At 39.2% G+C, this 25,000-nt stretch overlaps 3 protein-coding genes and 1 non-coding gene across 4 annotated transcripts in view; 2 read left to right on the top strand and 2 right to left on the bottom strand.

Annotated features, from left to right (window-relative positions):
• The window catches only part of LOC140939240 (N-alpha-acetyltransferase 35, NatC auxiliary subunit-like), a 19,491-nt gene extending 10,491 nt beyond the window's left edge, over positions 1-9,000 (top strand). Inside the window, exons 17-29 of the mRNA XM_073388819.1 lie at positions 253-347; positions 511-577; positions 1,135-1,233; positions 1,578-1,631; positions 2,040-2,164; positions 2,843-2,925; positions 3,204-3,251; positions 3,842-3,924; positions 5,648-5,713; positions 6,706-6,816; positions 7,563-7,646; positions 7,775-7,855; positions 8,317-9,000. Of these exons, the coding sequence (XP_073244920.1) occupies positions 253-347; positions 511-577; positions 1,135-1,233; positions 1,578-1,631; positions 2,040-2,164; positions 2,843-2,925; positions 3,204-3,251; positions 3,842-3,924; positions 5,648-5,713; positions 6,706-6,816; positions 7,563-7,646; positions 7,775-7,855; positions 8,317-8,376 (1,056 nt within the window). The 3' untranslated portion in view covers positions 8,377-9,000. The remainder of the gene's footprint in view (positions 1-252; positions 348-510; positions 578-1,134; positions 1,234-1,577; positions 1,632-2,039; positions 2,165-2,842; positions 2,926-3,203; positions 3,252-3,841; positions 3,925-5,647; positions 5,714-6,705; positions 6,817-7,562; positions 7,647-7,774; positions 7,856-8,316) is intronic.
• Positions 9,001-9,076: 76 nt separating this feature from the next.
• LOC140939241 (uncharacterized) lies at positions 9,077-13,232 on the bottom strand. Its single transcript, XM_073388820.1, has 2 exons — positions 12,486-13,232; positions 9,077-10,753 (listed from the first exon to the last, which is right to left on the bottom strand). Exons 1-2 carry the CDS (start codon positions 12,976-12,978, stop codon positions 9,921-9,923), a joined length of 1,326 nt encoding a protein of 441 aa, XP_073244921.1. The 5' UTR covers positions 12,979-13,232; the 3' UTR covers positions 9,077-9,920.
• A 1,700-nt stretch (positions 13,233-14,932) lies between these two features.
• LOC140936765 (beta-1,3-galactosyl-O-glycosyl-glycoprotein beta-1,6-N-acetylglucosaminyltransferase 3-like) lies at positions 14,933-17,515 on the bottom strand. The gene is made up of 2 exons (XM_073386251.1): positions 17,444-17,515; positions 14,933-16,036 (listed from the first exon to the last, which is right to left on the bottom strand). Exons 1-2 carry the CDS (start codon positions 17,513-17,515, stop codon positions 14,933-14,935), a joined length of 1,176 nt encoding a protein of 391 aa, XP_073242352.1.
• Trnat-ggu (transfer RNA threonine (anticodon GGU)) lies at positions 16,954-17,026 on the top strand. Its single transcript has one exon. It is a non-coding gene; the product is annotated as a tRNA-Thr (tRNA).
• Positions 17,516-25,000: the final 7,485 nt, after the last annotated feature.

Here is a 25,000-nt window from a genome sequence, read left to right as displayed (position 1 = left end):
CTCTGAGTTTTCCGGGAATGTGAAAGAAACTTACTTTTTTGCACCCTGGAAGCAAAACAGTTTTTACCTTTCGTGCTGTTGGGAAACAAAATTGATGGCGGTAACATCTGTTTCTCCTGTGTCTGATCTGGGAGGCTTTTGCGCCAGCGGGAATGTTGCCGCGCGGTGTTTTCCAGATCGACCATGCCTTAACAAGTTGTAACCCACACTAGTTTTTTGTCTTTTTTTTTTTTTTTTCAATTTTTCATGCAGCTTCTCGTGTGGCAAAATAATAATCTACTAGGAAAAGCGGAGACGATACGGGAAGCTATAAGGGCTTTCAACAGTCCTCCTTCTATTGCTGAGAAGTAAGTAAATTTAGAAACGTGTTTGCTTCAGTTCAAAAATGCATTTGCAATTTGAGTGTTGTTTTGGCCTGCTCAATTGGATGCAATAATATAAGCTGCAGTTGAGAGATGTATTGAGGCTCTGGCGTTCATATTTGATTTGCTGTTTTTCATCCTTTTGCAGGTCATCACTGAGCAGTAACCCAAAAGCGAATGAACTTGCTGATGCTTTTATCAGCAGAGCTGTCAGGGTAAGCTTAAGCTTACACACTATTTATTCTACTGGGTGGTGTTTATTTATTTATTTATTTTTTATTTTATTTGCCACACAATAATTACAAAAAATATAGGAAAAGAAGAAAAAAAGAAGTGGCGAGGAGACCTAACAGAAACTATAGGAGCTTATGAGAGGTTAGGCCTCCTCGAACTATGAGCTAGAGCTGTTTCACATCAATTGAAGAAAAGAAGGCGAAAAGTCGAAGATGTTTCAAATTAGATTCTAGAGCCTTTCCTTAAAAACCTTGACAAAAAAGTAAAGAATATTTAAACGAGGTCATTACGTACACAAAGGTGTTCTTCCTTGATCTCGAGAGATGATAGACTTAATGCCTAAGTTGCCAACGATTTAATGGATTGAGCACTCGGTAGTGTAAAAGAAGTTATGGATTTGAAGTCCAGTCAGTCCAGATTTTTGTGCGCGGCTGTAGCTTCAATTAGCCAAGGAGTAGATACCTTAAAAACGTCCTCAGTGCGATTATAATCCCCAAATTTATGGATGGGAATGTGTTTTGTTGTTGTTTTTTTTTAGCCTGTGAAGTCTATCATTCATGCACTTGGTCACAATCGTGCTCGACAGAGAGATAAGTTAGCTCATCTCTTGGAGGAATTCGCTGCTCTGCAAGACGAGGTACGTGTTATTGCGTTGTAAGTCACGGTATGGGAAGTAATCGAATTTCCCTGAGCATAAAACTATTTTTAACGACAAAAAGTTGACACTCAGTTGAAGTGGCAGACTTGTACTGAAATCAGCCTTTTGTCTGAACTATAAGTGAGCTTTAGCAACGACGACGGCGACGGCATCGCGAACGTCAAAGAAGCAATAGATTTATGTACAAAACAATAACTTTGCACGTGCATCACGCTTTTTTGTACATTTCTTTGCCGTCACTGCACGACCACGACATGCATTATTTGAAATGATAATTTACAGAATTAACGTGAATTGTTTGCTTATACCCAATTGTGTTTTAGGCAGATAAAGTGGACGCTCAGCTTCATAGCTTACTAATCAAAGTAGAGCCTCAGGTAGGAATCAAATGTTAACGCTATATGTAGAAATTAGCCTTCTGCATTTTGGTTATGTTAGCCTGTTCCAGGCGTCCAGATAGTAAAGCACGGGCGAAAAAATTGACGAGGAAAAAAGTTGAATAAAATTGTTGTTGTTTATTATTATGATTACTATATCGCGCGTTAATCTCAATGCTCTTATAATATCATAAGAGATTGAAAAATTTAGTCAGAAATTTAAAAAAATTCAAGATAATAAAAAGTAACACTTCAAATCCTAATTAAACCTCAAAATTACTTTTTAAATGATTCAACAGAGGGGTGATAGTTTAAAGACATCAAACGGACGTGGCGAAACACAGTAGGGTAACATTCTAGGTGTCTTCTCGTATAATGCCCGACTTGGCTTTTTCATATTTCTTCCAGCGTCAACACTTTGCATGTTTTGGTTCATGGGTGCTGTACCACACTCTTAACATCATGATTCAATATCTGTTGTCTGGATTTGAACTGGAACTGTATAGCCCACACGAGTATCATTACGTGTTTTGGTGAGTGAGTAAGCAATGGTTCGTAATTGCCATGAGCTATAGCAAACATGGGTTTCGACTAAACCTCTGGTCTGGTCAAGAGAGAAAAGACTACTCGAAGGTCATTAAGTCAGCTTTATTACACAAAAATTAAACCTCTATCCAGTCAAAACCGATGTTTCCTATACGTAGCTTATGGTATTTTTCATAAAAATGTAAGAAATGCAAACCCTAATAAATCACTTTAGTCAGTCATAAAAGACCCTGATAATCCATAACCAATCCTAACTATTCTGCGTGAATGGTAGTAAAATACAAAATGTTTGTCGTTTGTAGTAGAAACTAAATAACACGCGAATGTTTTTTGGCTTTACAAATGTAAGTGTAAAATCTAAACGTGCCCGCAGATCGAGCTTTGAAAGCTAAGCGAGAAATGCGGAAAATATGACGAAGGGCGGGTAAAATGCTGGAAGTTGCAAGGAAATCGTGTAGAGCATGTCTTTCACTTTCCAGGCTCAACACTGCTGGCGTTTATAATCGATTGGTCAGTTTTTCACTGGCTTGAAAAACGATCTGAAATTACTGATCTATTATGTCAGGTTACATCAACTCTCGGCTGTCTTTGGTAGGCGCAGGAATTTCCAGCTTTTTAGAGAGGCTTTAAGATTGCTTTCAACTTTGAGCCTTTTGCTTTTTTAGGTACCTCGAGTTCCTTTTTGGCTGGCACATGACTTGTCTTAATCGTGCCGAGAAGTTGCTGCAGGCTCAAGAAACAGCTTTAGGTTACCGTTATCTGTTTTTTTCTTCTCATTTTTCTCTGTTTTACCCCTACTATGTTTAAGCTTTAGTCCCTTGATCAATTTATAGTACAGCTTTTGGCTACTACTTCAACCCTGGCCAGAATTGTTATTTCCTCGACAAATGAGTTCATTTGCTCTTGTCTTAAATTCTCTTTTGAATATCAAGATAACATGTTTTGTTCATTAATTCCCTCTTCGACTCTTTAATGTCTAAAACGGTCCTGGTTGTCCTAAAACGAAGTTTGTTTCTGTTTCTGTAGAACAAAAAAGTGGTCGAAGTGGTAAGAAAAACAAGAAGAAAAAGAAAGGTAAGTGTGATCTTCTCCTGTCTTAATATCTCTCAATTCTTAAAACCATTGAAAACTGTACTTATCCGTGAAGAAACTGTACTTATCCGTGAAAACACGAAGTCGTTTCTAAGTGAGATGACCTAGACTCTGCCAATAAGGGCCTGTTTACATGGAGGTGGGGGACTCCAGGTAGGTGAGGTAACATGTGGCGGGTTACCCCACCTATCATGTAAACGTGATCACATTAAAATGAGAGATTATATGGACAGGCGGGTTACCCCACCTAAGCGGGTCACCTCACCTATCTGGGGTACTCCACCTCCATGTAAACAGGCCCTTAAGGGACCATGTCACGCTTAAAGCTATGCGTGTAGAAATCTTTTCACTAAACAAATTATTATAGTCCGTGCTCCCTGATGAAATTCGGCCGGTTTGATATCTTGTTCGTAACTCTACAGGACCGTTCTGAGTATAGGCTCTAGCGCAGACTCAGTATTGGCTTCAGCTCGGAATTGACGTAAAACAGCAATATCCTGGTGGCATAGCCCCTTCCGCTTAGTTACCCGTCTCCTTTTCAGTGTGATTGTTCTTTGTCTTATTCTTGACAGCAAGTGAAAAAGCCATTCAGGAACATCAGGGAATGTGGCATTTGTATCAAGGAATGAGACACTTGTGTCAAGGATATCTTAGGGTACAAAATGTCATTTGATTCTTTTGTTGTTGCTCTACTTTTAACATGCAAATATGGAGTACTTTAACGACTCCGCTGAAAACTGCTCGCAGTTGTCAGGAACAACTTTTTTAGTCTTTTTTCACGAAATTTTATTTCGTTTTAACGATGTCCCCAAAGTGGACGAGATGTTTCGAAAGTACAAAGTTTGAAACAGAACTATTTGATTCGGCGATTTGTATATATGTTGCTCGGCTTATCGATTGAAACTGTTTAAAATACATCGCAGTTTCTATATCTTTCTGTGTGGCGTTTATTACACTAAATACCCTAGAAGCTTATCTATTTTATCTTCCTCACAAATAAGAACATACTAGGGTATCTAAAAGATAGTAATGCTGCGGCACATTCTGTTGATACTGGCATTAGTTAGGCAGTGGGACTTAAAAGAATCGAAAATGACATTGAATGTCCTATTTACATGTTGAAAAGTACTAGAATAATTACTATCAGTCTAAACAAAGAACTCGTGGTAACGTTGTTTAGAAAATGATCAAGTGGTTATCAACTCTGGTTTTCCCACAGTAAATTGTAGGAAATGATAGAAATTCAGATTGTTTATCCACATATTTAATATACGGTGTACTATCTTTTCTCTGGAAACACGATACTTTTCTTGCTGTTTATTGCACTTTATTAAGTAACAGTTATTTAGCTATATATTTATAGAAAACAACAACACAAAAAACCGAAAAAAAAAAAAAAGAAAGAAGGAAAAAAAAAGTTCGGTAGGACACGAACCCGGCACCATCGGCTCGACGCGACTACATCTAACCACTACACCACAGAGACTGATTACCAAACTGTGGGAAAAGTCTTTTATTTAATCCCTTTTCCATGAAACTTCCGCCGGCAAGATGATCGCCAGTCGCATTAATCGAGCTATGAACAGTAAAAGCACAATATAAACGCATATTCCATGGCAATGAATGAATGAAAGAACATAATTATGCTTTTCAAAACGCCGATACACGTCCTCGTCTGCAACGTAGGACACAAAACATATGTTTTGTTATCTCGATTTCCGCTGTTATTTTGAAGCGAATGGTCAAAATCAAATCCATTTTCGGCTCATACAGGTTCTTAAGAATAGCATGGCATGACATTTTCTCACTTTCACATCACCTTCTAGCAAGCTGGAATTTGTATATCCCCCGTGTTGCGGAGTCGACGAGCAAATGCTCATCTTCTCGTCAGGTTTAACACCTGGACGAGTCAAATTAAAGGCTCTTGAATTGAAATCCAATCCCCAAGTTAACCATCGTACTCATCTAAAAGACTCCTGCGTGTCTTAAATTTGGTAAGACCTCTAACCGTGCTGTAGAAAATTTGCTACAAAGAAAACTCTGAGTCTGGGCAGCGAACGATGCGAACTTCCCCGTGTTTTTATTTGAGTTGTTCGTGGCGCAATGCACTCTGGTTAAATGCAATGCATTGTGGTAAAAAGTGTGGTTAAATGCAATGCATTGTGGTAAAAAGTGATGAATTCGAGAATTCCTCGCCCCTTATATATTTCCCTTAAATCCTGATTATGTTGCTGCTCGCTCCCTACGGTCGCTCCGCAGCAATAAGCCCATTTGAAGTGTCTTATAATCATGTCATGTGTAAATAGTTATTTAAGAGATTTTTATTGTTTCTGTAGTAGTAGTAGTGTTAATTATTTTATTTTACTATATATTCCCAGGCACTTGAAGGGTTTGAGCTTCAGGAGAAGACGAGAAAACCCGAGGATAAATTTGGATCGGAAAAGGTATGCAGTTAATAACAGTACTTTACAATTTCTAGAGCAAGCTAAGCGGTATTCCGTCCCTTCGTAAGACAATGAGGAGCTTTAACATCTACAACGGCGATGGCAGCGAAAACGGCACACATGACAAGAAGTGAATTGGCGCTGGTTCAAGCTTCGAATTGTTCGCTCCTATTTCATCTCGTTCAATTTGTGAAATGCTGGCGAATTTTTCTGGAGTCGAATTTAAAAGACTCTTCCTTAGTTCAGGAAAAGAAAAACTATTTTTTTCTTGTGTTCACGTCGCTCATATACTGAACTTGAAATTAGGGGGTTTCACGCCGTATTTGTGCAACAACGGCAGAGAAATGTAAACAAGCGCGAAACACGTGTAAAGGTGTTGTTTTGCTTATATAAACCAATTGCGTTTTTACCGTCGTCGTCGCTAAAGCTCCCTTATTTTATTTCCAGTAATGAGAGGAAAGAGGTCTCCCTCCTTGTTACCGTGGTTGTTCTCTTGAAAACGATTTTATTTCGAGCGTTATTACAACTACCGGTTAATTTGGCTTCTTGTCACGCCAATGTATTTGGCCGAAAGATTTGCACATCTGTAACTTTAACGCAGAGTGGAGTAAGAAAATTCTAGTTCTCCTTTACTGTTTCGATGAGCTATCTGTCTGCCATTAAATTCTTCCTCGCAGTTTGGATGTAAAAACTTCCGGGATTTGGTAGTAGGCACAGAAAGAAGGTTAGTCTCGTTCACAGCCGCTCAGGGCCGGTGTCACGCAAGCTCCCCGCCCCGGCGTGACTTCGGCCCGAGCGGCTGCGAAGGAGACTGGAAGAAGGCAGTATTGTAGGGTTTTCAGCATTTTCCTTGCCTGCGTAATCCATAGCTTGGGTTCCCCAGTTGTCTCTTGCCTTTTCCGCTAGTTCGAGCGCACTCGGAAACCAAACCGCCAGCCACGAAAATAGCATTTTGCCTTCACTGGGAACGGTAATAATTTTTTTTTACACAGTTGCGGTTTGAGCGTCGTTTCCTGCCATTTCAAACCGTGGATACTCCTCAGCCTATGTACTATGGACACTACAGGGAATACAGCAACATGTCAAAGATGAACGCATCACAGGTAGGTAAACAGTGAATCTTGTAGCCTGCGAAATCAGCCTCCCTCCTGCTCCTTGCCGCCAGGATTCCCTCCTGGCGAAACATCCCCAGCGGCGAGGAGCGAGGAGAGACTGTCGATTTCGCAGGCTATGAATCTTGCGATAAATGCCAACGAAAAAATCTTTGCTTTTCCTCTAGGGTGTCTTGCGGTCGACTCGTAAAGGAGGAAAGAGAGTTGCAGTTTTTGATGGCCTCTTTAGTCCATCATGTCGCTAAAAGTCTGCTAAACCCTTTACTGTCTCTTATAATTTGTCAGGTCTTATCCCAAGCAGACATATCCGGGATTGAATGCAACTTTTAAACTTTTCGAACCTATTCTGTCCTATCTTTCGGGTGCAAAAACAGTCCTTTTTTATTTTATGTTGTGATTTTCAAAATTATTTGTAAATGACAAAAGTTAGGCAACTTTTGCAGGCCCGATGCTTGAAATAATTTAGGCCTTGGCCAAACGTCAAACTTTTCAGGAAACGAACCAACAACAACAACAACATAACCAAACTCTAATTTGGGTTTGACGTTGGAATAAGAACGCGTAGAACCAATCAACTGAATTAGATCAGTAATAAATTTTCTCCCAAACGAGGCTATATATATATTATCATACAAATTTTAATAATTTATTAGTTTAGTTCGTTGCATTTGACGATCGACGTTTTCCCGGAGACGATTTTCAGCCGCTCTACCCGTATTATTATTATTTTTTTTCAGAGTACAAGCCTGTTTGTGATGGCGTCTAATTCTTTCCAGCAAGCGAAGTCGATATTTGAGGTGGTGAATAATGTGCATACCGAGGTAAAGTGTCTCGGGTGAAAAGAAATCGACTTTTTAAGCCTCTTAGTCTAACTCTTAATTCAGTTTGTTTTAAAAGCGAACGTTTCATTGTTTGCATTAACATGAAAAAAGACGGTATTATCTCTCAGGTTGCGTTGTTGCTGAAGGTGACGAAGACGAATCTTGTCGTTACCAAGCTTGCTGCTGGAGGTCATAAACACGACTCGAAGGTACTGCTAGATACCCGGGGGGGGGGGGGGGGGTACTCAACAAAGTTTTAAACGGAGAGGATCCTCTCAGAGGCCCCACCCCTTACCCCGTTAAATACCATTTGTGGTATAAAAGGAACCCCTTTCGTGACAAATGGTACCTCTTTCACATACCTTGTGTTTTTAACTGCTGTAAATGTACTGAATTTTAAATTTGAATAAATCACAAAACCAGAACGTTTTATCGACTTTTTCACAGCCATAAAATCCTTCTTTTATACCTTTTTATAGGCTCCCCATTCTGCCATCGATGTGGCCGCTTGTGTCGTTTTATATATGCTCTTTCATTATCAGAGCGCCATTTTTATCTAGTATTGGCCCCATTACAGTAACTGTAATCTGCTTTCAGTCCAGAAAGAAAAAAGGTTTAAGTCAGTCTAGAGTCAGTCCAGTTAGCTGACTGGTATCTTACTTCTTCACAGAATCCCCCAGAGTTTGATTTCCAGTGTCACCGCGCTTTTCCAATCATCAAGCTCAAGTGAAAAGTAAAGGAGATATTATGGAGGGGAAAGTCAAACATAAGTGAACGTACAAAGCAACTTCGCGCAAAATACAGATGATGGTACAGCGAACTGCCACCTGCCAAGCTACATAATGACCGTCTCTGATTGCATTTTGGAGTTGTCTGTTTTTAGACGGAGTGGAGTGGAAGAAGGGACAGCACTCTAACAGTGTGGAATCTACGTGCATTTTGACCGTTATAACCACAAAACTATCAGAGTACAAACATGGAAGAAAATTCTCTAATATTTCGAGTGCTACGAGGCTCTACTTTTCTTCCTTTTGTATTGCGTGAACTACAGTACGAACAGAACAAGTGACTAATTCCTTTACGCCCAAGTGAATAGCTTGGAGAACTGAACCCTTCCTCCTTTTTTGTAGTCCGTCTCAACGTTAGATGTAAAACAAGTGAATAAAACTGTAAGATAGTTATTTGACACGTCCATAGTCTTTCGGTCGAGTTGTGTTTGTCTTAGTATGTAGATACGTCTATCAAGAACAGGTTTTATCGAAGCGTGTTTCTGTTACTGTTCTTGTTTGGTCTTGTGTTGACGGTTCAGGAGCGAGTTCGCATGAAATAACGCTGCAAAACAGTTTCAGCAGGTGTTGATGTGTTTAATGCAGTCAGTTCAGGGGAAAGTTTTATAGTGAGACAACTTTCCCCCCTCAACGGTAGCAAAATGGTTAAATCGCGAGTTTTAATGTGCAACATACTTTGATTATGCTACAGTGACGAGAACCAATTGGCAGCAAATTCTTGTTGAAAGACCAATATGCAATAGGACAAGAAGTTAATTGATTGATTTGATTTAGTGTAAATCATTTTGAGAATAAGTTTACATTCATCTTCTGTACGTCATACCTATAAACACAAGTCGTATTTAGGTTTCAAAATTAGTCTTAAATTTTTTGCAAACATCCGCCTTAGTTGTATATTTACACTCTCAATAGCCGGTCTATTCATTTGAGTAAGAAAAACGTTTTTACTTGTAAAAACGAATATTGCGAAGTAGCGCTTAGGAATTCTCCCGTTAACACACGTCAGTTATCCATCCTCCATCCTCCCCCGGGGTATCCATTTTCCACGCGTTTCCTAGAACATGATATATTTAAAACAACGAAAGCTTTAAGAGTGTGAGAACTGATGAACGAGGTGAAATTGGCTAATTTCCAGAACGGGGTATCAGAGTGAAACGTACTACAGTTCAACTTCCATTAAGCGGCCTCCCTCTCATCTGTTCTATTAATTTAGTGGCCAGTAATCAAAGTCTCGAAATAATTGAAGAAAAGAATTGTAAATGAAACCTTTTTAAATCGGTCACCTTTTGGCCATCCGGACGAAAAATCAAGTATAAAGTGATGCCAAACATTAATTATGCTAATTTATGGCGAACCTCTGTTGAGCGGTCAACCACTTACCGGTGGGGCCGCTTCATGAAGGGTTAACTGTTATTTTTCTAATGTGGGGTCCTTATTTGGAGATCTGGCTAGCATCTTACCACCAAAAGCCTAACGGACCCCTCCCCTATCGGCATAAAGAGGTCACGTTGGAAGCTGCGTTTGGATCTGTCCTTGTGAAACAGTACGCCTCTAAATCCGTTATTGTCAGGCAATGTTTCCTGAATGCAGGCTCAACAACGAGTCCAAGAAGGCCAGCAATGAGTATGCCCATACCGGTAGCAACAGCTACAAAACCCAAAACAAACTCTCTTAAAGGAAACTCGTAAGATTCTGTGAACACTTGTAGCACATTAGCGTACATTATTCCGATTATGAGTCCAGCGAAGAAGGAAATAACCAGTAGTACTGTTACATCGGGGAGGAAACGGTACCACGCCGCAAATAAGCAGAAAACAAGTATACAGACCTCAATGATGGTTAATAACCAAAGTTTTTTGACTATCAATCTAGAAATAAGTTCTTCTTTGATCAACGCCACCACGCCAAGGTATGATCTACCGATAAATTCTCCCATCAAAAATAACGTGATGTAGTACTGGTAATGATCCCTTGGGGGGAAGGGTGAGTTGGGAAATGCGTACGTCGTGATTACAGCCTGCATGACCAAGAACTCCGAAAGCCATGAAATCACCACGCAGATGATTGGAGGAAGAATTTGCTTGATTGCTTGCAGCTTTGCCTCTCTTGTTATCAGTGGCGGGTAGCGAGAGTCAGTGTTGCTGCCCTGGTCGAGTTCCTGGTATTGTATGTTTTTGAATTCAGCTGTCTCTGAGTATTGCGATGAAGAATCGCTATGTTTTCTCTCCATTAAGAAATAAAATATCAAGTACACCACAACGAGGCCAGCTACGGTCAATGTTGTTGTCTCCGACGAAACGCAGAACCACGTAGTCATCGCTGGTGAAAAGAAAAGGAACATAGAATTTATGTAGAAGCATGTGTAAGAAGTTCGGATAAAGTGCATACCCGGTTTTTTCCTCCACAAGATTTAGCCTGCGAGCAGACGTTTTTCTTTGTCTTCTTTTTTTCTTTCCAGGGAGAGCACCTACCCTGTGTAGCAGAGGTTTTTTCTCACGTGTGGCGAGAGAAAAAAGACAAGAACGGCGAAGCGGGTCACTATGAAGACTTGACCGAAACCACACCAAAACCTGATAGCAGGTCACACAAAAGACACTATAGTGAAGATAACATGGCGCGATGACCAAATCCTCATAGGATTTTGATTTACTTCATGCGAAAAAAGGCAAAAAAAATAGCCAAATATAACGATTAGGATTAAAAGCAGTAAAAGTTATTCAGTCATTTTGGGACTAAAAGTTTGAAGTGTTTTCGGAAGTTCAAATTATAATTAAAAAGATTTTCTTTTGCATATTTTATCTCATTTCATTTTGTGCCTAAAATGTAGCAACAAGTCAGTTTTGTTCACCGTCAGCATTGGCACAGTATTTTTTACAAATATCTATTAGAAATCTGAAGGAGAAATAAGAGTGAGTTTTTTCGCCTTTTTGGTCTGAAACGGGTATAGATTTTGCCCGTTTTGGTCTGGAATCGGGTATGGTTTTAGAGGGAACTACGGGAGTCTATGAACGCATTTATCGGCCAAATGTGTGAAAGAAAGAGAAATATGCGAATTCTAAATGGCTTTGAATAATTTTTTTGTTTGCGGTCTAATCTTAGTAATAATGACATAATTTCTGCCAAAAGGCCAGGTCTGAAAACGGGAATGGATTTTAGAGATCTGAAAACGGGTGTGGAAAATGACATTTTTTGGGCTTCAATAGGGTCAGGATTTGAAGAACTGGGCGGCACACCGCCACCAAGAATTCCCAGGGGTCCCCCTAGGGCTAGCCAAATAATATTGTCGCGGGAATTTTTTCCGGTTTTATGACTATGATGACGCATTCCAATCGGACCAGATTTAAGCCTTAAGAAAAAATGAACTCAGCATCTCAGGTGCAATAAATCATACAAGTACGTTATAGACTGAAACGAACTCGGTTTTACTTCTTAATCAATCTTGATTTTATTTTTCGATGTTGTGGGCCTTCGCTTTCGACCACCAAATCGGTGTTTGTTTTCTTATTATTCTTAAAGTTAAATTTCACGCTGCAATGGGCAATTTGATGTGACTCCAAACTGATGCAAAACATCGCTGATAAAACATCAGAATTAAAGAAATGTTCAAATGGAAGTGAGAATTTGTTTATTTGAAGAACACCTGAAGAAACTTGAGTGAAACAGTCATTGAAATCAGAAGAAAAAAGGGCAGATTTCGAAATCGAAATAGCCGGCCTCTACTGATTTGAAACAACGCTCAAATCCGGTATGATTGGATATGAGAAAATATATATTGTAAAATTTTAGATTCGGCTACGATTTATAAGAGATTCTAGAATAAGTACGTTCAATATTGGAATATGTCACCAGAGCTTCCCGATTTTGCCCAGCGCAAAAAGCCACGGAGTAAATGATGAAGAGAGCGACTTTCTGAGGCACATGAATTTCATTTAAAAACCAAACTAAAGCAAGATCCTTGTACTCAAAGCGAACCCGTTTTTCTCTCGAAGTGTGGCCAATTAACCAAGGAGAAATTAATTCAAGCGGTCTATTTGCTCGCTATAAAACCTACCTGTGTAATAAAGAGGTGCTGCTATGAACCCAACACCAGTTCCGGCTGAAAATACACCTACTACCACTTGCTGGTAAAATGAAGTCATGGTAATACTCGACATCTCTCCCACACCGAAAGCCAGTGATACCAAGCACACGGCAAGAAGTTTAGCTCCCACGCGCCTCACATAAACCAGACTGAACAAACCGACTTCATAGAGGACAAAGACCACGATTATTCGAGGTAGATACGGGATCTTTTGTACAAAATAAGGACATACGAAAGTTATCAAGACGTATGGTCCGATAATACACGATATCACCGCCGAAGTAGGTATGTCGCTGCCTTTCAAGATGTCTTCAGCTGCAGCGATTAGAAGAGAATACACGGTGTATAAAATAAAACCGAAAGCGAAAAACGCTACAATTGTGATAGTTCGTTCAGTATGGTTCTCTGTAGACTTCTCGTGTTCGTTTTCGTCAAATTTGTCTTCGGCAATATTGTGTTCCATGCCTGAAAATCTGTAGCCTTGGTCAACGCTGTGCGAGGAATGATGAAATGTAAATGATTTTAGAATGATCAATTAATATACCATGTGAATAAATTAAGTCGTTTAGCGTATTTGTTTATAAATTGTGACTGGTGAATTTCTTTTCGATCAGCCACTAGTTACAGGCGCACCAGTAAGCTATGTTTCGTGCCAGACCGAGGACATACCGTTATCTTATTGCACAGGGAACCATTCTTCCATTAGTCCTTATGCTTTGTCAGCGCTCTTTTTTAAGCCAGTAAACAAACGATGTTTGATTTATTCACTGAGTTGAAAAGAGTCAATTTGCATACGAACAAAGGAGTTTTCAAGTGAGTATTTTGAATGAGAAGAATGTTGATGAAGGCTATAAAATCTGACTCAAGCGATAGGCCACTTCCCTCGGAGTTCCAAAAAACTTCACCTTCAAAAAGGAGGCCAAGTGCACAACTTTTCTTGTGGACATGAGTTTTATTTGCATGAGAATGAAAAATCATTTCCATATCATAGGCTGAGCACTTAACCTCGTTTTGATACAGAGGCCCGGGGGAACTCGGAGTGGCCTATTATTACTATGACATGGTTTTTCAGCATGTGGGGATGTAGCCTGTGCCAGGCTCTAAAAGAGTATAGTGGGGACGTAATAAACGAGCAAAGCGAAAATAAGACGCGCGCGACCTGGGAAAGGGGGCGGTGGCCGCCCCGTCTCTCCTCAGCCCCCGCGCGTTTTCTTATTTTTGAACGACTTTTCACTTTCACCACTATCTCGGAGCCTGGAACAGGCTAGTGGGAATGTAAAGATTTGTAAAGCGATGAATAATTAGGTTTTTAGTTGGTTCATCTACCTGACAAGGGACATCCCAGTCACCCCAGTTCGGCAGTTTTTCGGCACCTCAGTATCGATTTTTTACAATCTTTTGTACTGTTATCTCAGTTGGCGACTTGATTAAACTTTCTCTCAGTTTCAAGACAAAAACATAACTGTGAGGTAAAAAAAAATATATAGCCACGTAGACATTGACGCGTACTGCTTTAAGTGCGCGCTATAATAGTAAAAAACTTCATTTCATTTTCATTTCGGTTCATTTATTGGTTTATTCAGATATTTACAATCTTATTTTCTCACTGCCTACAAATAGCAAAGGCTAGTCTAGGTGGACAGTGTCTATATAAAAAATAAACGCACTCCAAATGGCATTGTATTAAATTAACCGGTCAACAAGAAGAGCCCGCAATCCTAATCCCCAGGTTGCTCTTACGCATGCGTGGCATGTATGTAGACAGAATAGCGCAAGCGTGCTTCATATTCAAATTGAGTACGTTAAAGACGTCAATAATTTATACCTCGAGTTCTTGTAAGCTAGCAATCCTATTCGGCAATATTTTAGTTCTAGTATAGTGTGAAAACGGCGTTCCACTTTATCCGTTGAATTAACAGTTAACAATTAGTCCAAACCTGCCATTTTTTTATTTCTTTTTTTTTTTTTTCAGAAGTCCTTTCATGTCCTATGTTATTTTCCCCCGCAGTATTCAAACAACCATTCGCCTTTACCGTTTGTGCGTTTGTAATCGAATAGTAAACACTAGTGGCCTTTAGATTCTACGACGAGTACGAGATTTTCTCCATACTAAGTGATACTAAGTAGTAAGCTCTCGTAAACCAGCGTCATTTTGGCGGGAAAATGTGATAGTCATCGTCATCCTGCTACGAGTTTTAGCGAGAATGTCGTGTTAGCGGACACAAGTTATAAAGTGTTATAGGTTTTAATATTTTACGGCTGGGAGATAGCTTAACCTCCCTCAATCAAGGTCATTGCCAATTTTCTTGGTGAAAATGATGTACAATGAAGCTATCCAAGGTATATATTATTTGGGAATACGCGAACAAACTTTAAGTTTAAAATCTGCGTACTCGAAGTCGTTCTCGTGCTAGAATCTAAAGGTCTCTACTATTGGCCTTCCACACTACAGTGTCGTACTTCCTTCCTTGCCTTGCCAAGAGAATGCATTCTGTTAATTCCTCGTTAAAGTTAAACGGAATCTTATGAACAAAAAGTTTGTCTTTGTTTTCTTGTCCAAGCGCCCAGCTTAAATCTTGGAAGGTAATCCAACAAAGCTGTCGCACCACTTTCCCACGACAAACTTCACTGGTTTTCTTCTTACTCCAATACATGGCCCTTGCTATCCATGTTGGTTGATTTCCGTTGATTCCGCCTGGAACTCCTGGATGTCTTTGTAATGATGAATATATCGTTTCATCCGGTATTAGAGAATCTTTTAGGAATTCATAGAAGTCTTTTGCTATTTGACCATGAAGAGCAAATTCGACGAATTCTCTTATAGCAATAATATGTGTTGATCCTATACAGATTGTAATATTGTGTGGTGGCGGCCCTTTTGGCTTATTTGTTCTGTACATTTCGTGGTTTTGTTTTAATATGTAAACAAATTCCGTTCGGAGGGAGAATTTACGATTGCCCATCAGTGGAAAACTTCCTATGTTGTTGGTATTGTTTAAACCTTGTAATGCTTTTACAATCTGCTTGTTATCATAAAGCGGAAAATCCTGTCCAACTAAACTTATGTAATATTTCCATTTAACTTGTGATTTCAAAAGCTCTTCCATGCAACTAAATTGAGCTTTAACTACAGAAATATGTCCCCATATGACGTCAACACTGTTTGCTGCGATGAAAACGTTTGGAAGGCAGCGTATAATGGCCTGAATTGCTTTACGGAAGACCTCTGAGGATTTCTTGTCGATGTGGATGCAGTAGACATTGTTTGGCATGTAAATGGCTCGTAGAATTCGGTCGAGCAGACGTGAACCTTTATAAACAGTGAGACTAAAAGCGATCGGAAGCTCCTTTTCTTCTTTTGACACATCAGCTTGAAAAAAACGAGTTTCTAAAACGCTCGGGCAATCTTGATCAGGCCTGTAGATACTCAGAATTTCTGAGTCATTCAATGAGATTTGATTCGTTTCATTGATTTTTTCCTCTCCAGATATAAGGTTCTTGCATCTTCTCCACTTGGATTCCTAAAAGAAAAATGGCCGCGGCTAAGGTTACTGATATCATGAATTAAAATGTTTACCTATGACATCTTAGTCATCTTACAATACCGATACAAGAGGGTAAACGTTTTAGGCTCTTTTTAAACGCTCTTTTCAGTTTTCTTTTTGAAATGCCTTAGAGTCAAGAAACACGGATGTTACGATTGATTTTGGCCGCGGGAAAATAGGAACGAGAGCCATCTTCCTTGCGCTCTTTTACTCGTCTTTGACTCTTGATCGTTCCTCGTTCTTTGCTCCGAAACCGCACGGAAACGCTTGCTACTGTGGGGGTGTGTTCAAGCAACTCGCTCGCTACACGATGAGGTACCAGGAATCTGATTGACATCTTGCCTTTATTCTTCTTTGACTTCTGCTAACAATCTTAATCTTCTAACTCTTTTCTACTTTTCTACTCTTCTCTACTTACTAGTTCAAGTACAGTAGCGGTTTTTATAGCCAAAGCTGGACATGATTGGGTTAGCTGACTGGGAGACTTTCAGTATTGAATATCTTATCGCTAAAATTGCAACAGGTTTGCTATCGTTAGGGAATAGATTCAGTCTACGCACAGCCGCAACTGACAAGTAACAAAGAACCTAGGGCAGCAGCTCTAACACCACAAAGACGACCACCTGTAAAAGTCGACTAACATTGACAATGCCAAGCGAATAACATTCCTAAGTGTAGATGAAAGTGAAGAATGATTGTCGCAGTAAGCGAAGTCCTGATTCTTTCAGGCTTCTTCTTTCCAATTGCTTAAATTGGAAACTTTACTGCGATGATCATTCTTCACTTTCATCTACAACCGCAGTTCGAAAATGAATTATTTCATATATACTTCACATCATTTCACTCCTCACGGGAGATATGAACTCAATAAATTGACCTCGCTCCCAATGTGTGGCTTCATAGCTCAGTTGGTAGAGCAACGCACCGGTAACGCGGAGGTCACGGGTTCGAATCCCGTTGAAGCCCTGATTCTTTTTAGGCTTCTTCTTTCCAATTGCTTAAATTGGAAAATTTACTGCGATGATCATTCTTCACTTTCAATTTTTCCTTTGTTTTTAACCTCTGAGGCGACCACTTGACGCATCGGCGTGATCTCTATGTTCCCTTTGTACTATGCTAGTTATATTAGAGAATAAGGTTGGCTTTAAGCGACAACATGGAACTACGCACAATACAACGCTTAGAAAATGCATGCGATGAATTATCTTCCTTGAATAAACGTGTCGGGACCTCTTGTCGGAAGAGACCCCCTGTGGTTCGATTCTTGTAAACGACCACCTCCCGTAAGCGACCACTAAGTGTTCGCGTTTTGGCAGTCACTTACGAGATGTAGATATTGAAGAGATTTGGATGGTTTTAACAATAATAACCGATAATGAATACCTTTGGCTTTGAAGCCTTGTTACTCTTGTTCCTTTTTATAGATCTTGACTGATTTTGGTTCACATCCGGCATTATTCCTTGCTCAGGTGAATGGGAGCGTCCCATTTGGTTTACGTGTTTTTTGAAGACCAGCTGGTACCTCAGGGCCGTAGCCAGTTTTTTTTTGCGGGGAAATACGATCGAACGAGGACTTTCAGAGCGAACGAGGCCGAAGGCTCAAGTCTCTTACGGGATGGTTGGCGGGGGCTATTAGGTTGCCATAGACTGCACTGCGAGCTTTTTGAATAACATGATTTAGGATTTAATGGAGCCGAAACCAATTGTGGAACTGTACGCATTTTAGTCATGCTACTGATGAACAGTTGCGACACGTAGATACATATATATATATATATATATATATATATATATATTTTTAGCAACTATCTGTCCACTTTGAATGGGTATTTCTCAATCTTTTAAAATTCAACAGTGATTCTTTTGATTCTTTTGATTCTTTTTCAAATAGAGTACTTTATTTTTTAGAATGAAAATGTCAATGTCACTATTTTAAAAGAAAAAAAATTGTTTTATTCGCTAGGTTTGCAACGCATCATATAATCTGTAATTCAATAGTGTGCTCAAGAGCTTCCTTGAGTGCTTCTTAGAAACAGATTCCTTCAGATTCATGTATGTTAGATAGTGGGTGTGTATAAGAGCCAGTGAAAAGAGCCTCTCTTGTGCCGTGAATACTCGGTAGTGGCCTCAGGAAAAAAAAAACAGATATTTTAAATTAAGCTATCCTCATACACAAGAGCCACGCAAAAAGGAAAAATAAATGATTGAGGTCAACTTTAAGAGCCAGTCAAAACGGTTGTACTGCTCTCTCCACGAAAACAAAACAAGTTAAAAGTAATGTCCCCTAGCTAGAAACTGTCACAATAACAGCGAAGGGAGAAATAATAAGACCATCGCTCTTCAGTCCTAGACTTGCATTATTTTAATTTACATAAAAGGGCTTGCAATTGACTGATGCAAGCAACACTAGCTGTGGACCGAGTGGCAGTGCAATGTTTTTGCACTACAAGAGCAGGGGATCTTTAAAAGAAGCTTCAAAATCCGGCAAGCAACAGTAAGAGCTGTGTCCGCCTGTCAAAACTATACCCGGGAACTCTTATTATTATACTGCAGTAAAGTTCCGAAAGTAACGACCCTCATCACTTTCGGATTCACGAGCACCCTTCTGCTCTCGCTACTTAGGAGGCTCGCTACATTCGGAGGATCGTTACTTTCGGATGGCTAAAATGTGTACTCCAAATGGGCACTTCAAAAAATTAAATCGCAAAAAATGTGAAAGGAATACTTTTGGAAAAAAGGTAAATCCGGTACTTTAAGACGTACTAATAGAGATTTCAAATAATCATTATTAATAAACCTCGGATCAGTGTGGCATTTTTGCAGGATCATCAATCAGTTATTAATTTTTTGTAAAAAGGGAAATTAGTTTTGAGGTCTCTACTTTCGGAGAGTTGTTATTTTCGAGGGGATAGCCACTTTCGGATTCGCTAACATCTGTGACATTTTATTGCTACTTTCCCAGGATCGTTCGCTTCTTTCGAGGGGTCGTTACTTTCGGTACTTCCGGTAATAATTCAGATCCAACGCTTTGGAAAATACCAATTTCTTCAGCCAGCGATCAGAGGTCAATTTCTGATAGAGCAAAGATAAGAAACTACAGGCAGCCACTGTACAGTAAAAGACCACATGACCTCCCAGTGAAAGAAATTTAGTGCAACAAAACATTTGTTCAATCCGCACGTCTGCGAATCCTCCGAAACAGACCTTACCCCTTAAGGACAAAAAGTTAAGGAGTAAGCAACGTATTAGCAAGGGATAAATGCCTCGTAAGTATACCAAATTCCCCTTTTAATACGTTTACAAGAAGACTAAACGACGTTTAGTGGAAAGTGTGAGTCGGGGTTTGTCAACTCTTTCACAGTATTTTCAAGTTTACTACACAACCAGTGAATTAGAATTGCAAAATATTATTAAAAAATTCACTTTGTTATAAATCATTTATCAACAAAAAGGTGGACCTCTGGGGCCTGTGGAGAGTGCCAGCGCACCAGTCTTACCCCCCTCCCTACGGGCCTGTACCTTAACAAATCCTTCAACTTCATTTTGGAATGGTGTCGCCTGTTCATTCAACTCTGTCTTCGGTATACGGTGAACACTTTTCATTTTCATCTTAAGGTGGAGAATGTCTGAGTGGCTGAAAATTATTAAGATAACTGCTGCCAAGATGGAGCACAGAAGGTGGACTTTTTTGTCGCTTAAAAATGCCATTCCAGTCACCTGGCCCTATCAAAAGAGGAAACAATACCTGCTTTTAGCCAAACGTTAATAGCAGTGATAGAGCCACCTTTATATGGCTTTCAAAAGTGAATACAGCGTGAAAAAGAGAGACCAAATTCCTTGCACAAGTTGGAGCTTCGTTCATGTTCCCGTCATATGACAGTCAGGGTCTTTTTCATTGGGAGCTCTTATATCCTGTCATGCAACGTGGAACTGTTTATCATATAGATGTATTGTTTCCTTTACATTACTGCAGGTATAACCTTCCTTGCTCCGTCAATTGTTTTTTTCTTATTTCTTTCCTGTATACATATACATATATATGTATCTAGCCGGATTTTTCATAACGTTATTGCCAAATTGACCTTTTGCGTCCAACAGTTTTTTTCGGCCAAAAACTATCTCCAAAGTAGCCATTATAAAACTTAGAGTGCAACCATTGCTTTCTTCTCTTCTCCTTTCCATCTCCTCGCTCTTTCTTTTTCTCCTTTCGATCCTTTTCCTTCGTGACTGTGATTTTGGAGCTTCTCGGTCTTACGAAACCTCCCTTTTTGACGCTTTTTCACCCAAATGACTGCACACTTCGTTAGGTTGGTTTTAAAAAATCGGCCAGATATATTTATAGACATATATATTGGTACGGGGTATTTTGTGTTATTTTCATTATTACCGCCCGCTACGTCCGTCTTGCGGGATGAATGATCATGAATTACAGTGCCACAATACAGAACTCATTTCTTATTTGTAAACTCGATAACTGCAAATGGGAATCGTGAAACCGCAGTTACCTATTTTGTTCTTGAATCTGCTTCAGGACAGAGTGAAATGGAAGTTGTTCTATACGATGGAAAAACGATGTTTGTTTCGTCGTTTTCTCCGTAAATTTCAAAATGCTTTAATTTATGTGGCCAAATAAAGAATTGTGAAATTTACGGACAAAGCACTGACACAAACATCGTTCTTGTATCGTAAGACAACTTCCATTTCACTTTGCTCCACAGCAGATGCCCGCCCGTCTGAATTAGGATCGGGAGCTTTTTCCTGAACTTCAGGGTAGGGGACACTCTCATTCTCTGCGTCTTCGTTCCGAAAGCCAGCATGTGTAGTACGAGACGAAGAATCGAGGTACAAGATTGGGTGGAAAACAGTTCAATTGGGCAGACATATCATGTTCAATAAAGGTTAGAATTGTGTACGAGTCGTGAAGTCCCTTCGTAGTCTCCTCTATTAAATCTTCGGTCCAGAAAACCTCATCACTAACGACAGACTACTAGCTCCTAAAAGGTTTTGTAAGGAAGATGAAAACCTCTTTCGTTTCTTTCCCTGACAATGTTTCGCCTTGGCATTCTCTTTGAAAGTACTCCTCCACTTGCAAAGTTTTCAAAATGGTCTCCCAGGGAAGTCAAGGTTACCATTAGGTAACATCGGCTGAGGTCAGATTGTTTCTTTTAGTAAAATTACATGAAGAACAACTTAAATCCAACTTTACTGTGTAATATAAAATAAAATAGAAAAAATCCACTGTAATGCTTTGAACCCGGGTCACTTGCTTTATAGCCTACATCCATATCCACTACACCATCGAGGACTAGCTGCCAAATCCAGTAATTTTTAAAATATACATGTTCTTACATATGCCGTACCCCATTACAAAATTTGAAAGCTAACCGTTTTCAGTTCAGTGCTTAACCCTATCACTGCAGATCAGTGCTTAACTCCGTACTCTGTTCTCTCCATAACTGGCGCTCTGTAGTAGCCTCATTCTACATTCCAGTCTCGTTCCATTATGGAAATAATGCGCTGTGTAAAATTTATAAGGCGTCCAATCTGGCTTCACTCGATGTTATCTAAAGCTAACAGGAAGTCAAAGACTCGAACCAGTCCACTTCAAATGCAAGGCCCACAATGCATTGTAGATTAAAAAATAAATTCGCGATACCGCGAAAAATAATTCTCGGCCCAATTAAAAAATAATTCTTGATACACATTAGAAAAATAATGCGAAGTACTTCTGAAAAATAATTCATAGCATGAATGAAAAAAATATTCCTATGATTAAAACAAAAGTAACTCTTGTTGCAAAAAATAATTACTAACACGCTGAAAGAAGTATTCAGTTTAGTTATGACAAAAATACACAACATGTCCATAATATTTGTTGCAGTTGGATTAAAACTGATTTGCGGTTCAATTTTATTGTCATGATTTTGACCAGAACGGGCCTTCATATCATTCTTTTTGCGCACATTGCATGATCCGCTGTTTTTCACATTGGTTTGTTTTGTGTCGTTATAGTTTACTGTCAAGCCTGGATGCTTCTAAGTTATGCACACCAAACAGTACCGGGATCTGTTGTTGTTTCACACGCGACGACAATGCATCATTCAAACCAACTGAGAATTATCGACTCTTCTGAGTTTTTCACTTTCATCAGCTTTCATGTATTAGGAAAGCTAAATACTTATATCCTTGTAGATTTCCAGTTCGAAAGGGTTGTTTTGTTTGTGATAGAGTACTAATGGATTTCTAAGCTTTTGCCAGTATTCGCTCCGTTGTTGTGTAATAACTCTAACTTACCTACGATTTTCGGAGGTTGCGTTTTTCGCACTTCATTACCAAGATACATGAAGATACCGTAAAACTCCGAAAATAAGCCCCTCCATGTATAAGCCCCTCCAAATATAAGCCCCCCAAAATCGTAACGCAAAAAACCCTCCGTTAAATCGCCCCTCCGAATATAAGCCCCCCGGGAGCCTTGTACTTGGAATTTGCCCTCGAATACAAAGCAAAACAAAGCAAAAATGGTTAATTTCCTTCCAACTACAATCTAGCCCAATCGATTTTGAAACGCAAATTTCCCTCCGTACATAAGCCCCTCCGAATATAAGCCCCTCCAAAAATAAGCCCCTCAGAAAGGGCCTTTGAAAAATATCGGCCCGGGGGCTTATTTTCGGAATTTTACGGTATTGAGAATATTGTTAAAAATGGTCTCCAAAAGATTTCGGTATAAAAACAAAACGTCCCGTAGAATCTTCTAATGAATACACCGCGCCTTCATACCCTCGAACTCTCGGCCGGAACCATCGGGGTAGCTAAAACTTTCGAGACGACCAAACTTCTCCTAAGACATCCGAACAGGTAAATAGTTTTAGGGCAACCCCATATTGACTAAACAAGCTTTTAAAGCATAACGAAAACCATTTGAGAAACTTATGCACGTATTTGGAATCATGGTATACCTTTCTTTCCACCTTCTTTAAATGCCTATCCTGCATTTAGAGGTGAGCCCGCAGCCCTGTTAGCCAAAAACAACAACAACAACAATAAGCTTTATTTGCATGACCATAACAAAGTATTACAGTATTGCAAAAGCTACTTGAAATTACTCATTTATTCCTTGTAAATTAAATATTTAAAATAATTTGAAACTTATTAATCATTGTTTATTTCTAACCATCAGTAGGATTAATTATTCCGGAGATAAGTTTTTCTCTCAATTCAAAGCAAGTTGATATAAATGAATTAATTGGATGTTAATAAAATAGTCAGTAGATGCAGTAGATGAATTCATAAGATGTGATAATAAGGACTCATGTGATTGTATTCGTAGAAACGGTATTTTAGGTTCTAGCTTAGGGAAGAACATATCTCTTATCGAAGGAAAACTTGGACAACCTAATGAAAAGTGAGTTTCATCTTCAATTCTGTAACAATTGCAGAGATTACATAACCTTTCCTCACGTGGTATATTGTCGTATCTACCTGTCTCAATCCTAAGTTTGTGACTACTTATTCTCAGTTTCACTAATGTTTTCCTGGAAGGGTTCTTTCTTGTCAGATCTAGGTAGACAGAAGGGCTATAATTCGTTTTGATTTTATAATAAAAGTTAAGTTTGTGTGAATGTTGAAGGGTATGATTCCATTAAGTGATATACACTTATTTCAATAAAGGCTGCTTTGGGAATCGTGCTTTGGTCTTTGAAAGCCATTGTTTGGTTGTCACTCAAGCAAAGCATTGCATTGTATTCTGTGTTTCAATGACGAAACCCCAAAGCAACCTTTATTGAAATAGGTGTATTTCTTTTGCATAAGATCTACATATTGCTTAATTTTACATTTATTCAGTAAATTACAATTAAAGCCTTGGAAATCATAGTAGTCAGTCATCTTGTTAAGACTGGAGTAAAAACTATTTTGACCACTATGATAAAGGTCAACAGATATTTTTAAAGATTTTTTAACTATAGAATCTTCATCTTTTTCTTGGAGATAGTTTAAGTAATTAAGTATCTTGTTATTTATATCAATGATCAAAGGGAATCTGCCAAGTTCAGATCTGCATGCAATATTGGATGACTTGTTATGGACTTCTAAATATCGTTTACAGAAGTGTAAATGAGTTTTTTTGATTCCGGAGTTATCCCATGACTTAAAATCTGATTTCACAAAGGCACCCCAAACTTCACTATTGTAAGTTAAAATAGGTGAGATCATTGTGTCAAAAATTTTATTTTTAATTCTATTAAGCATCCAGGAGTTGCAATATGAAGACAATTTGTTTAGGCAATTTTGTAATCCTAGTTTCGATCGTGATAATATAATAAGGTCGTCAGCATAAAAAAGAGAATTGAGTTTGGTGCCATTTGGTAGCACAAACGGATCAGATAAAATATTGTTGAATGAAAAAGCTAGATCATTAACGTATATGTTGAAGAGTAGAGGGCTTAAAATGCAGCCTTGACGCACACCTCTAGTGTATTGAAAAGGTTGTGTTTGCTTATTTCCAATCCTAATAGAACAGGTAGAGTTTGAGTATAAAGTTTTTATGACTTTATAGAAGTTTCCTCGGACATTTATTTGTAACAGCTTGTATAAGAGTCCATCGTGCCACACCGAATCAAATGCTTTTCTAAAGTCCTCAAAACGTCAGTTAGCCGGCCTGAAGAACGTCTGCGTGGGAGGCTAGCTTGGTTCATACCTTGTTTCCTCCCTTAACCCTTTCACTGCCAAATGTAGCCAAAGGCTACACTGCACTAGAGCCCAGAAGTTGTCAGTAGAAATTTATTCTGTCAGTTCGTCAGCGTTCGTCACCTTTAACATTATCGCGTGAGCTTAGCCCCGAATAGCCTTTGCTATTACTTAGCGCGCGCAACCAAAACCGCCATGCTACGCAGGCTAGCTGCGGGAAATGTTTTGTTCTATCTCCTGCTTATTTATAAAGTT

Source organism: Porites lutea, chromosome 5 (assembly GCF_958299795.1).
Source record: "Porites lutea chromosome 5, jaPorLute2.1, whole genome shotgun sequence".
Taxonomy (NCBI): Eukaryota; Metazoa; Cnidaria; class Anthozoa; order Scleractinia; family Poritidae; genus Porites; species Porites lutea.
Note: the sequence above shows the minus strand (reverse complement) of the source record. Positions and strands in the feature narration are given on the sequence as shown.

What these genes read in the sequence shown, in the direction of transcription:
- LOC140939241 (XM_073388820.1), bottom strand. Translation starts at nt 12,978, where the DNA reads ATGGAACACAATATTGCCGAAGACAAATTTGACGAAAACGAACACGAG. An exon ending in AGCACCTCTTTATTACACAG is followed by an intron (nt 10,754 to 12,485) that starts GTAGGTTTTATA and finishes TCTTTTCACCAG; the next exon opens with CGATGACTACGTGGTTCTGC.
- LOC140936765 (XM_073386251.1), bottom strand. Translation starts at nt 17,515, where the DNA reads ATGCCGGATGTGAACCAAAATCAGTCAAGATCTATAAAAAGGAACAAG. An exon ending in ACAAGGCTTCAAAGCCAAAG is followed by an intron (nt 16,037 to 17,443) that starts GTATTCATTATC and finishes TTTTTCTTTTAG; the next exon opens with GAATCCAAGTGGAGAAGATG.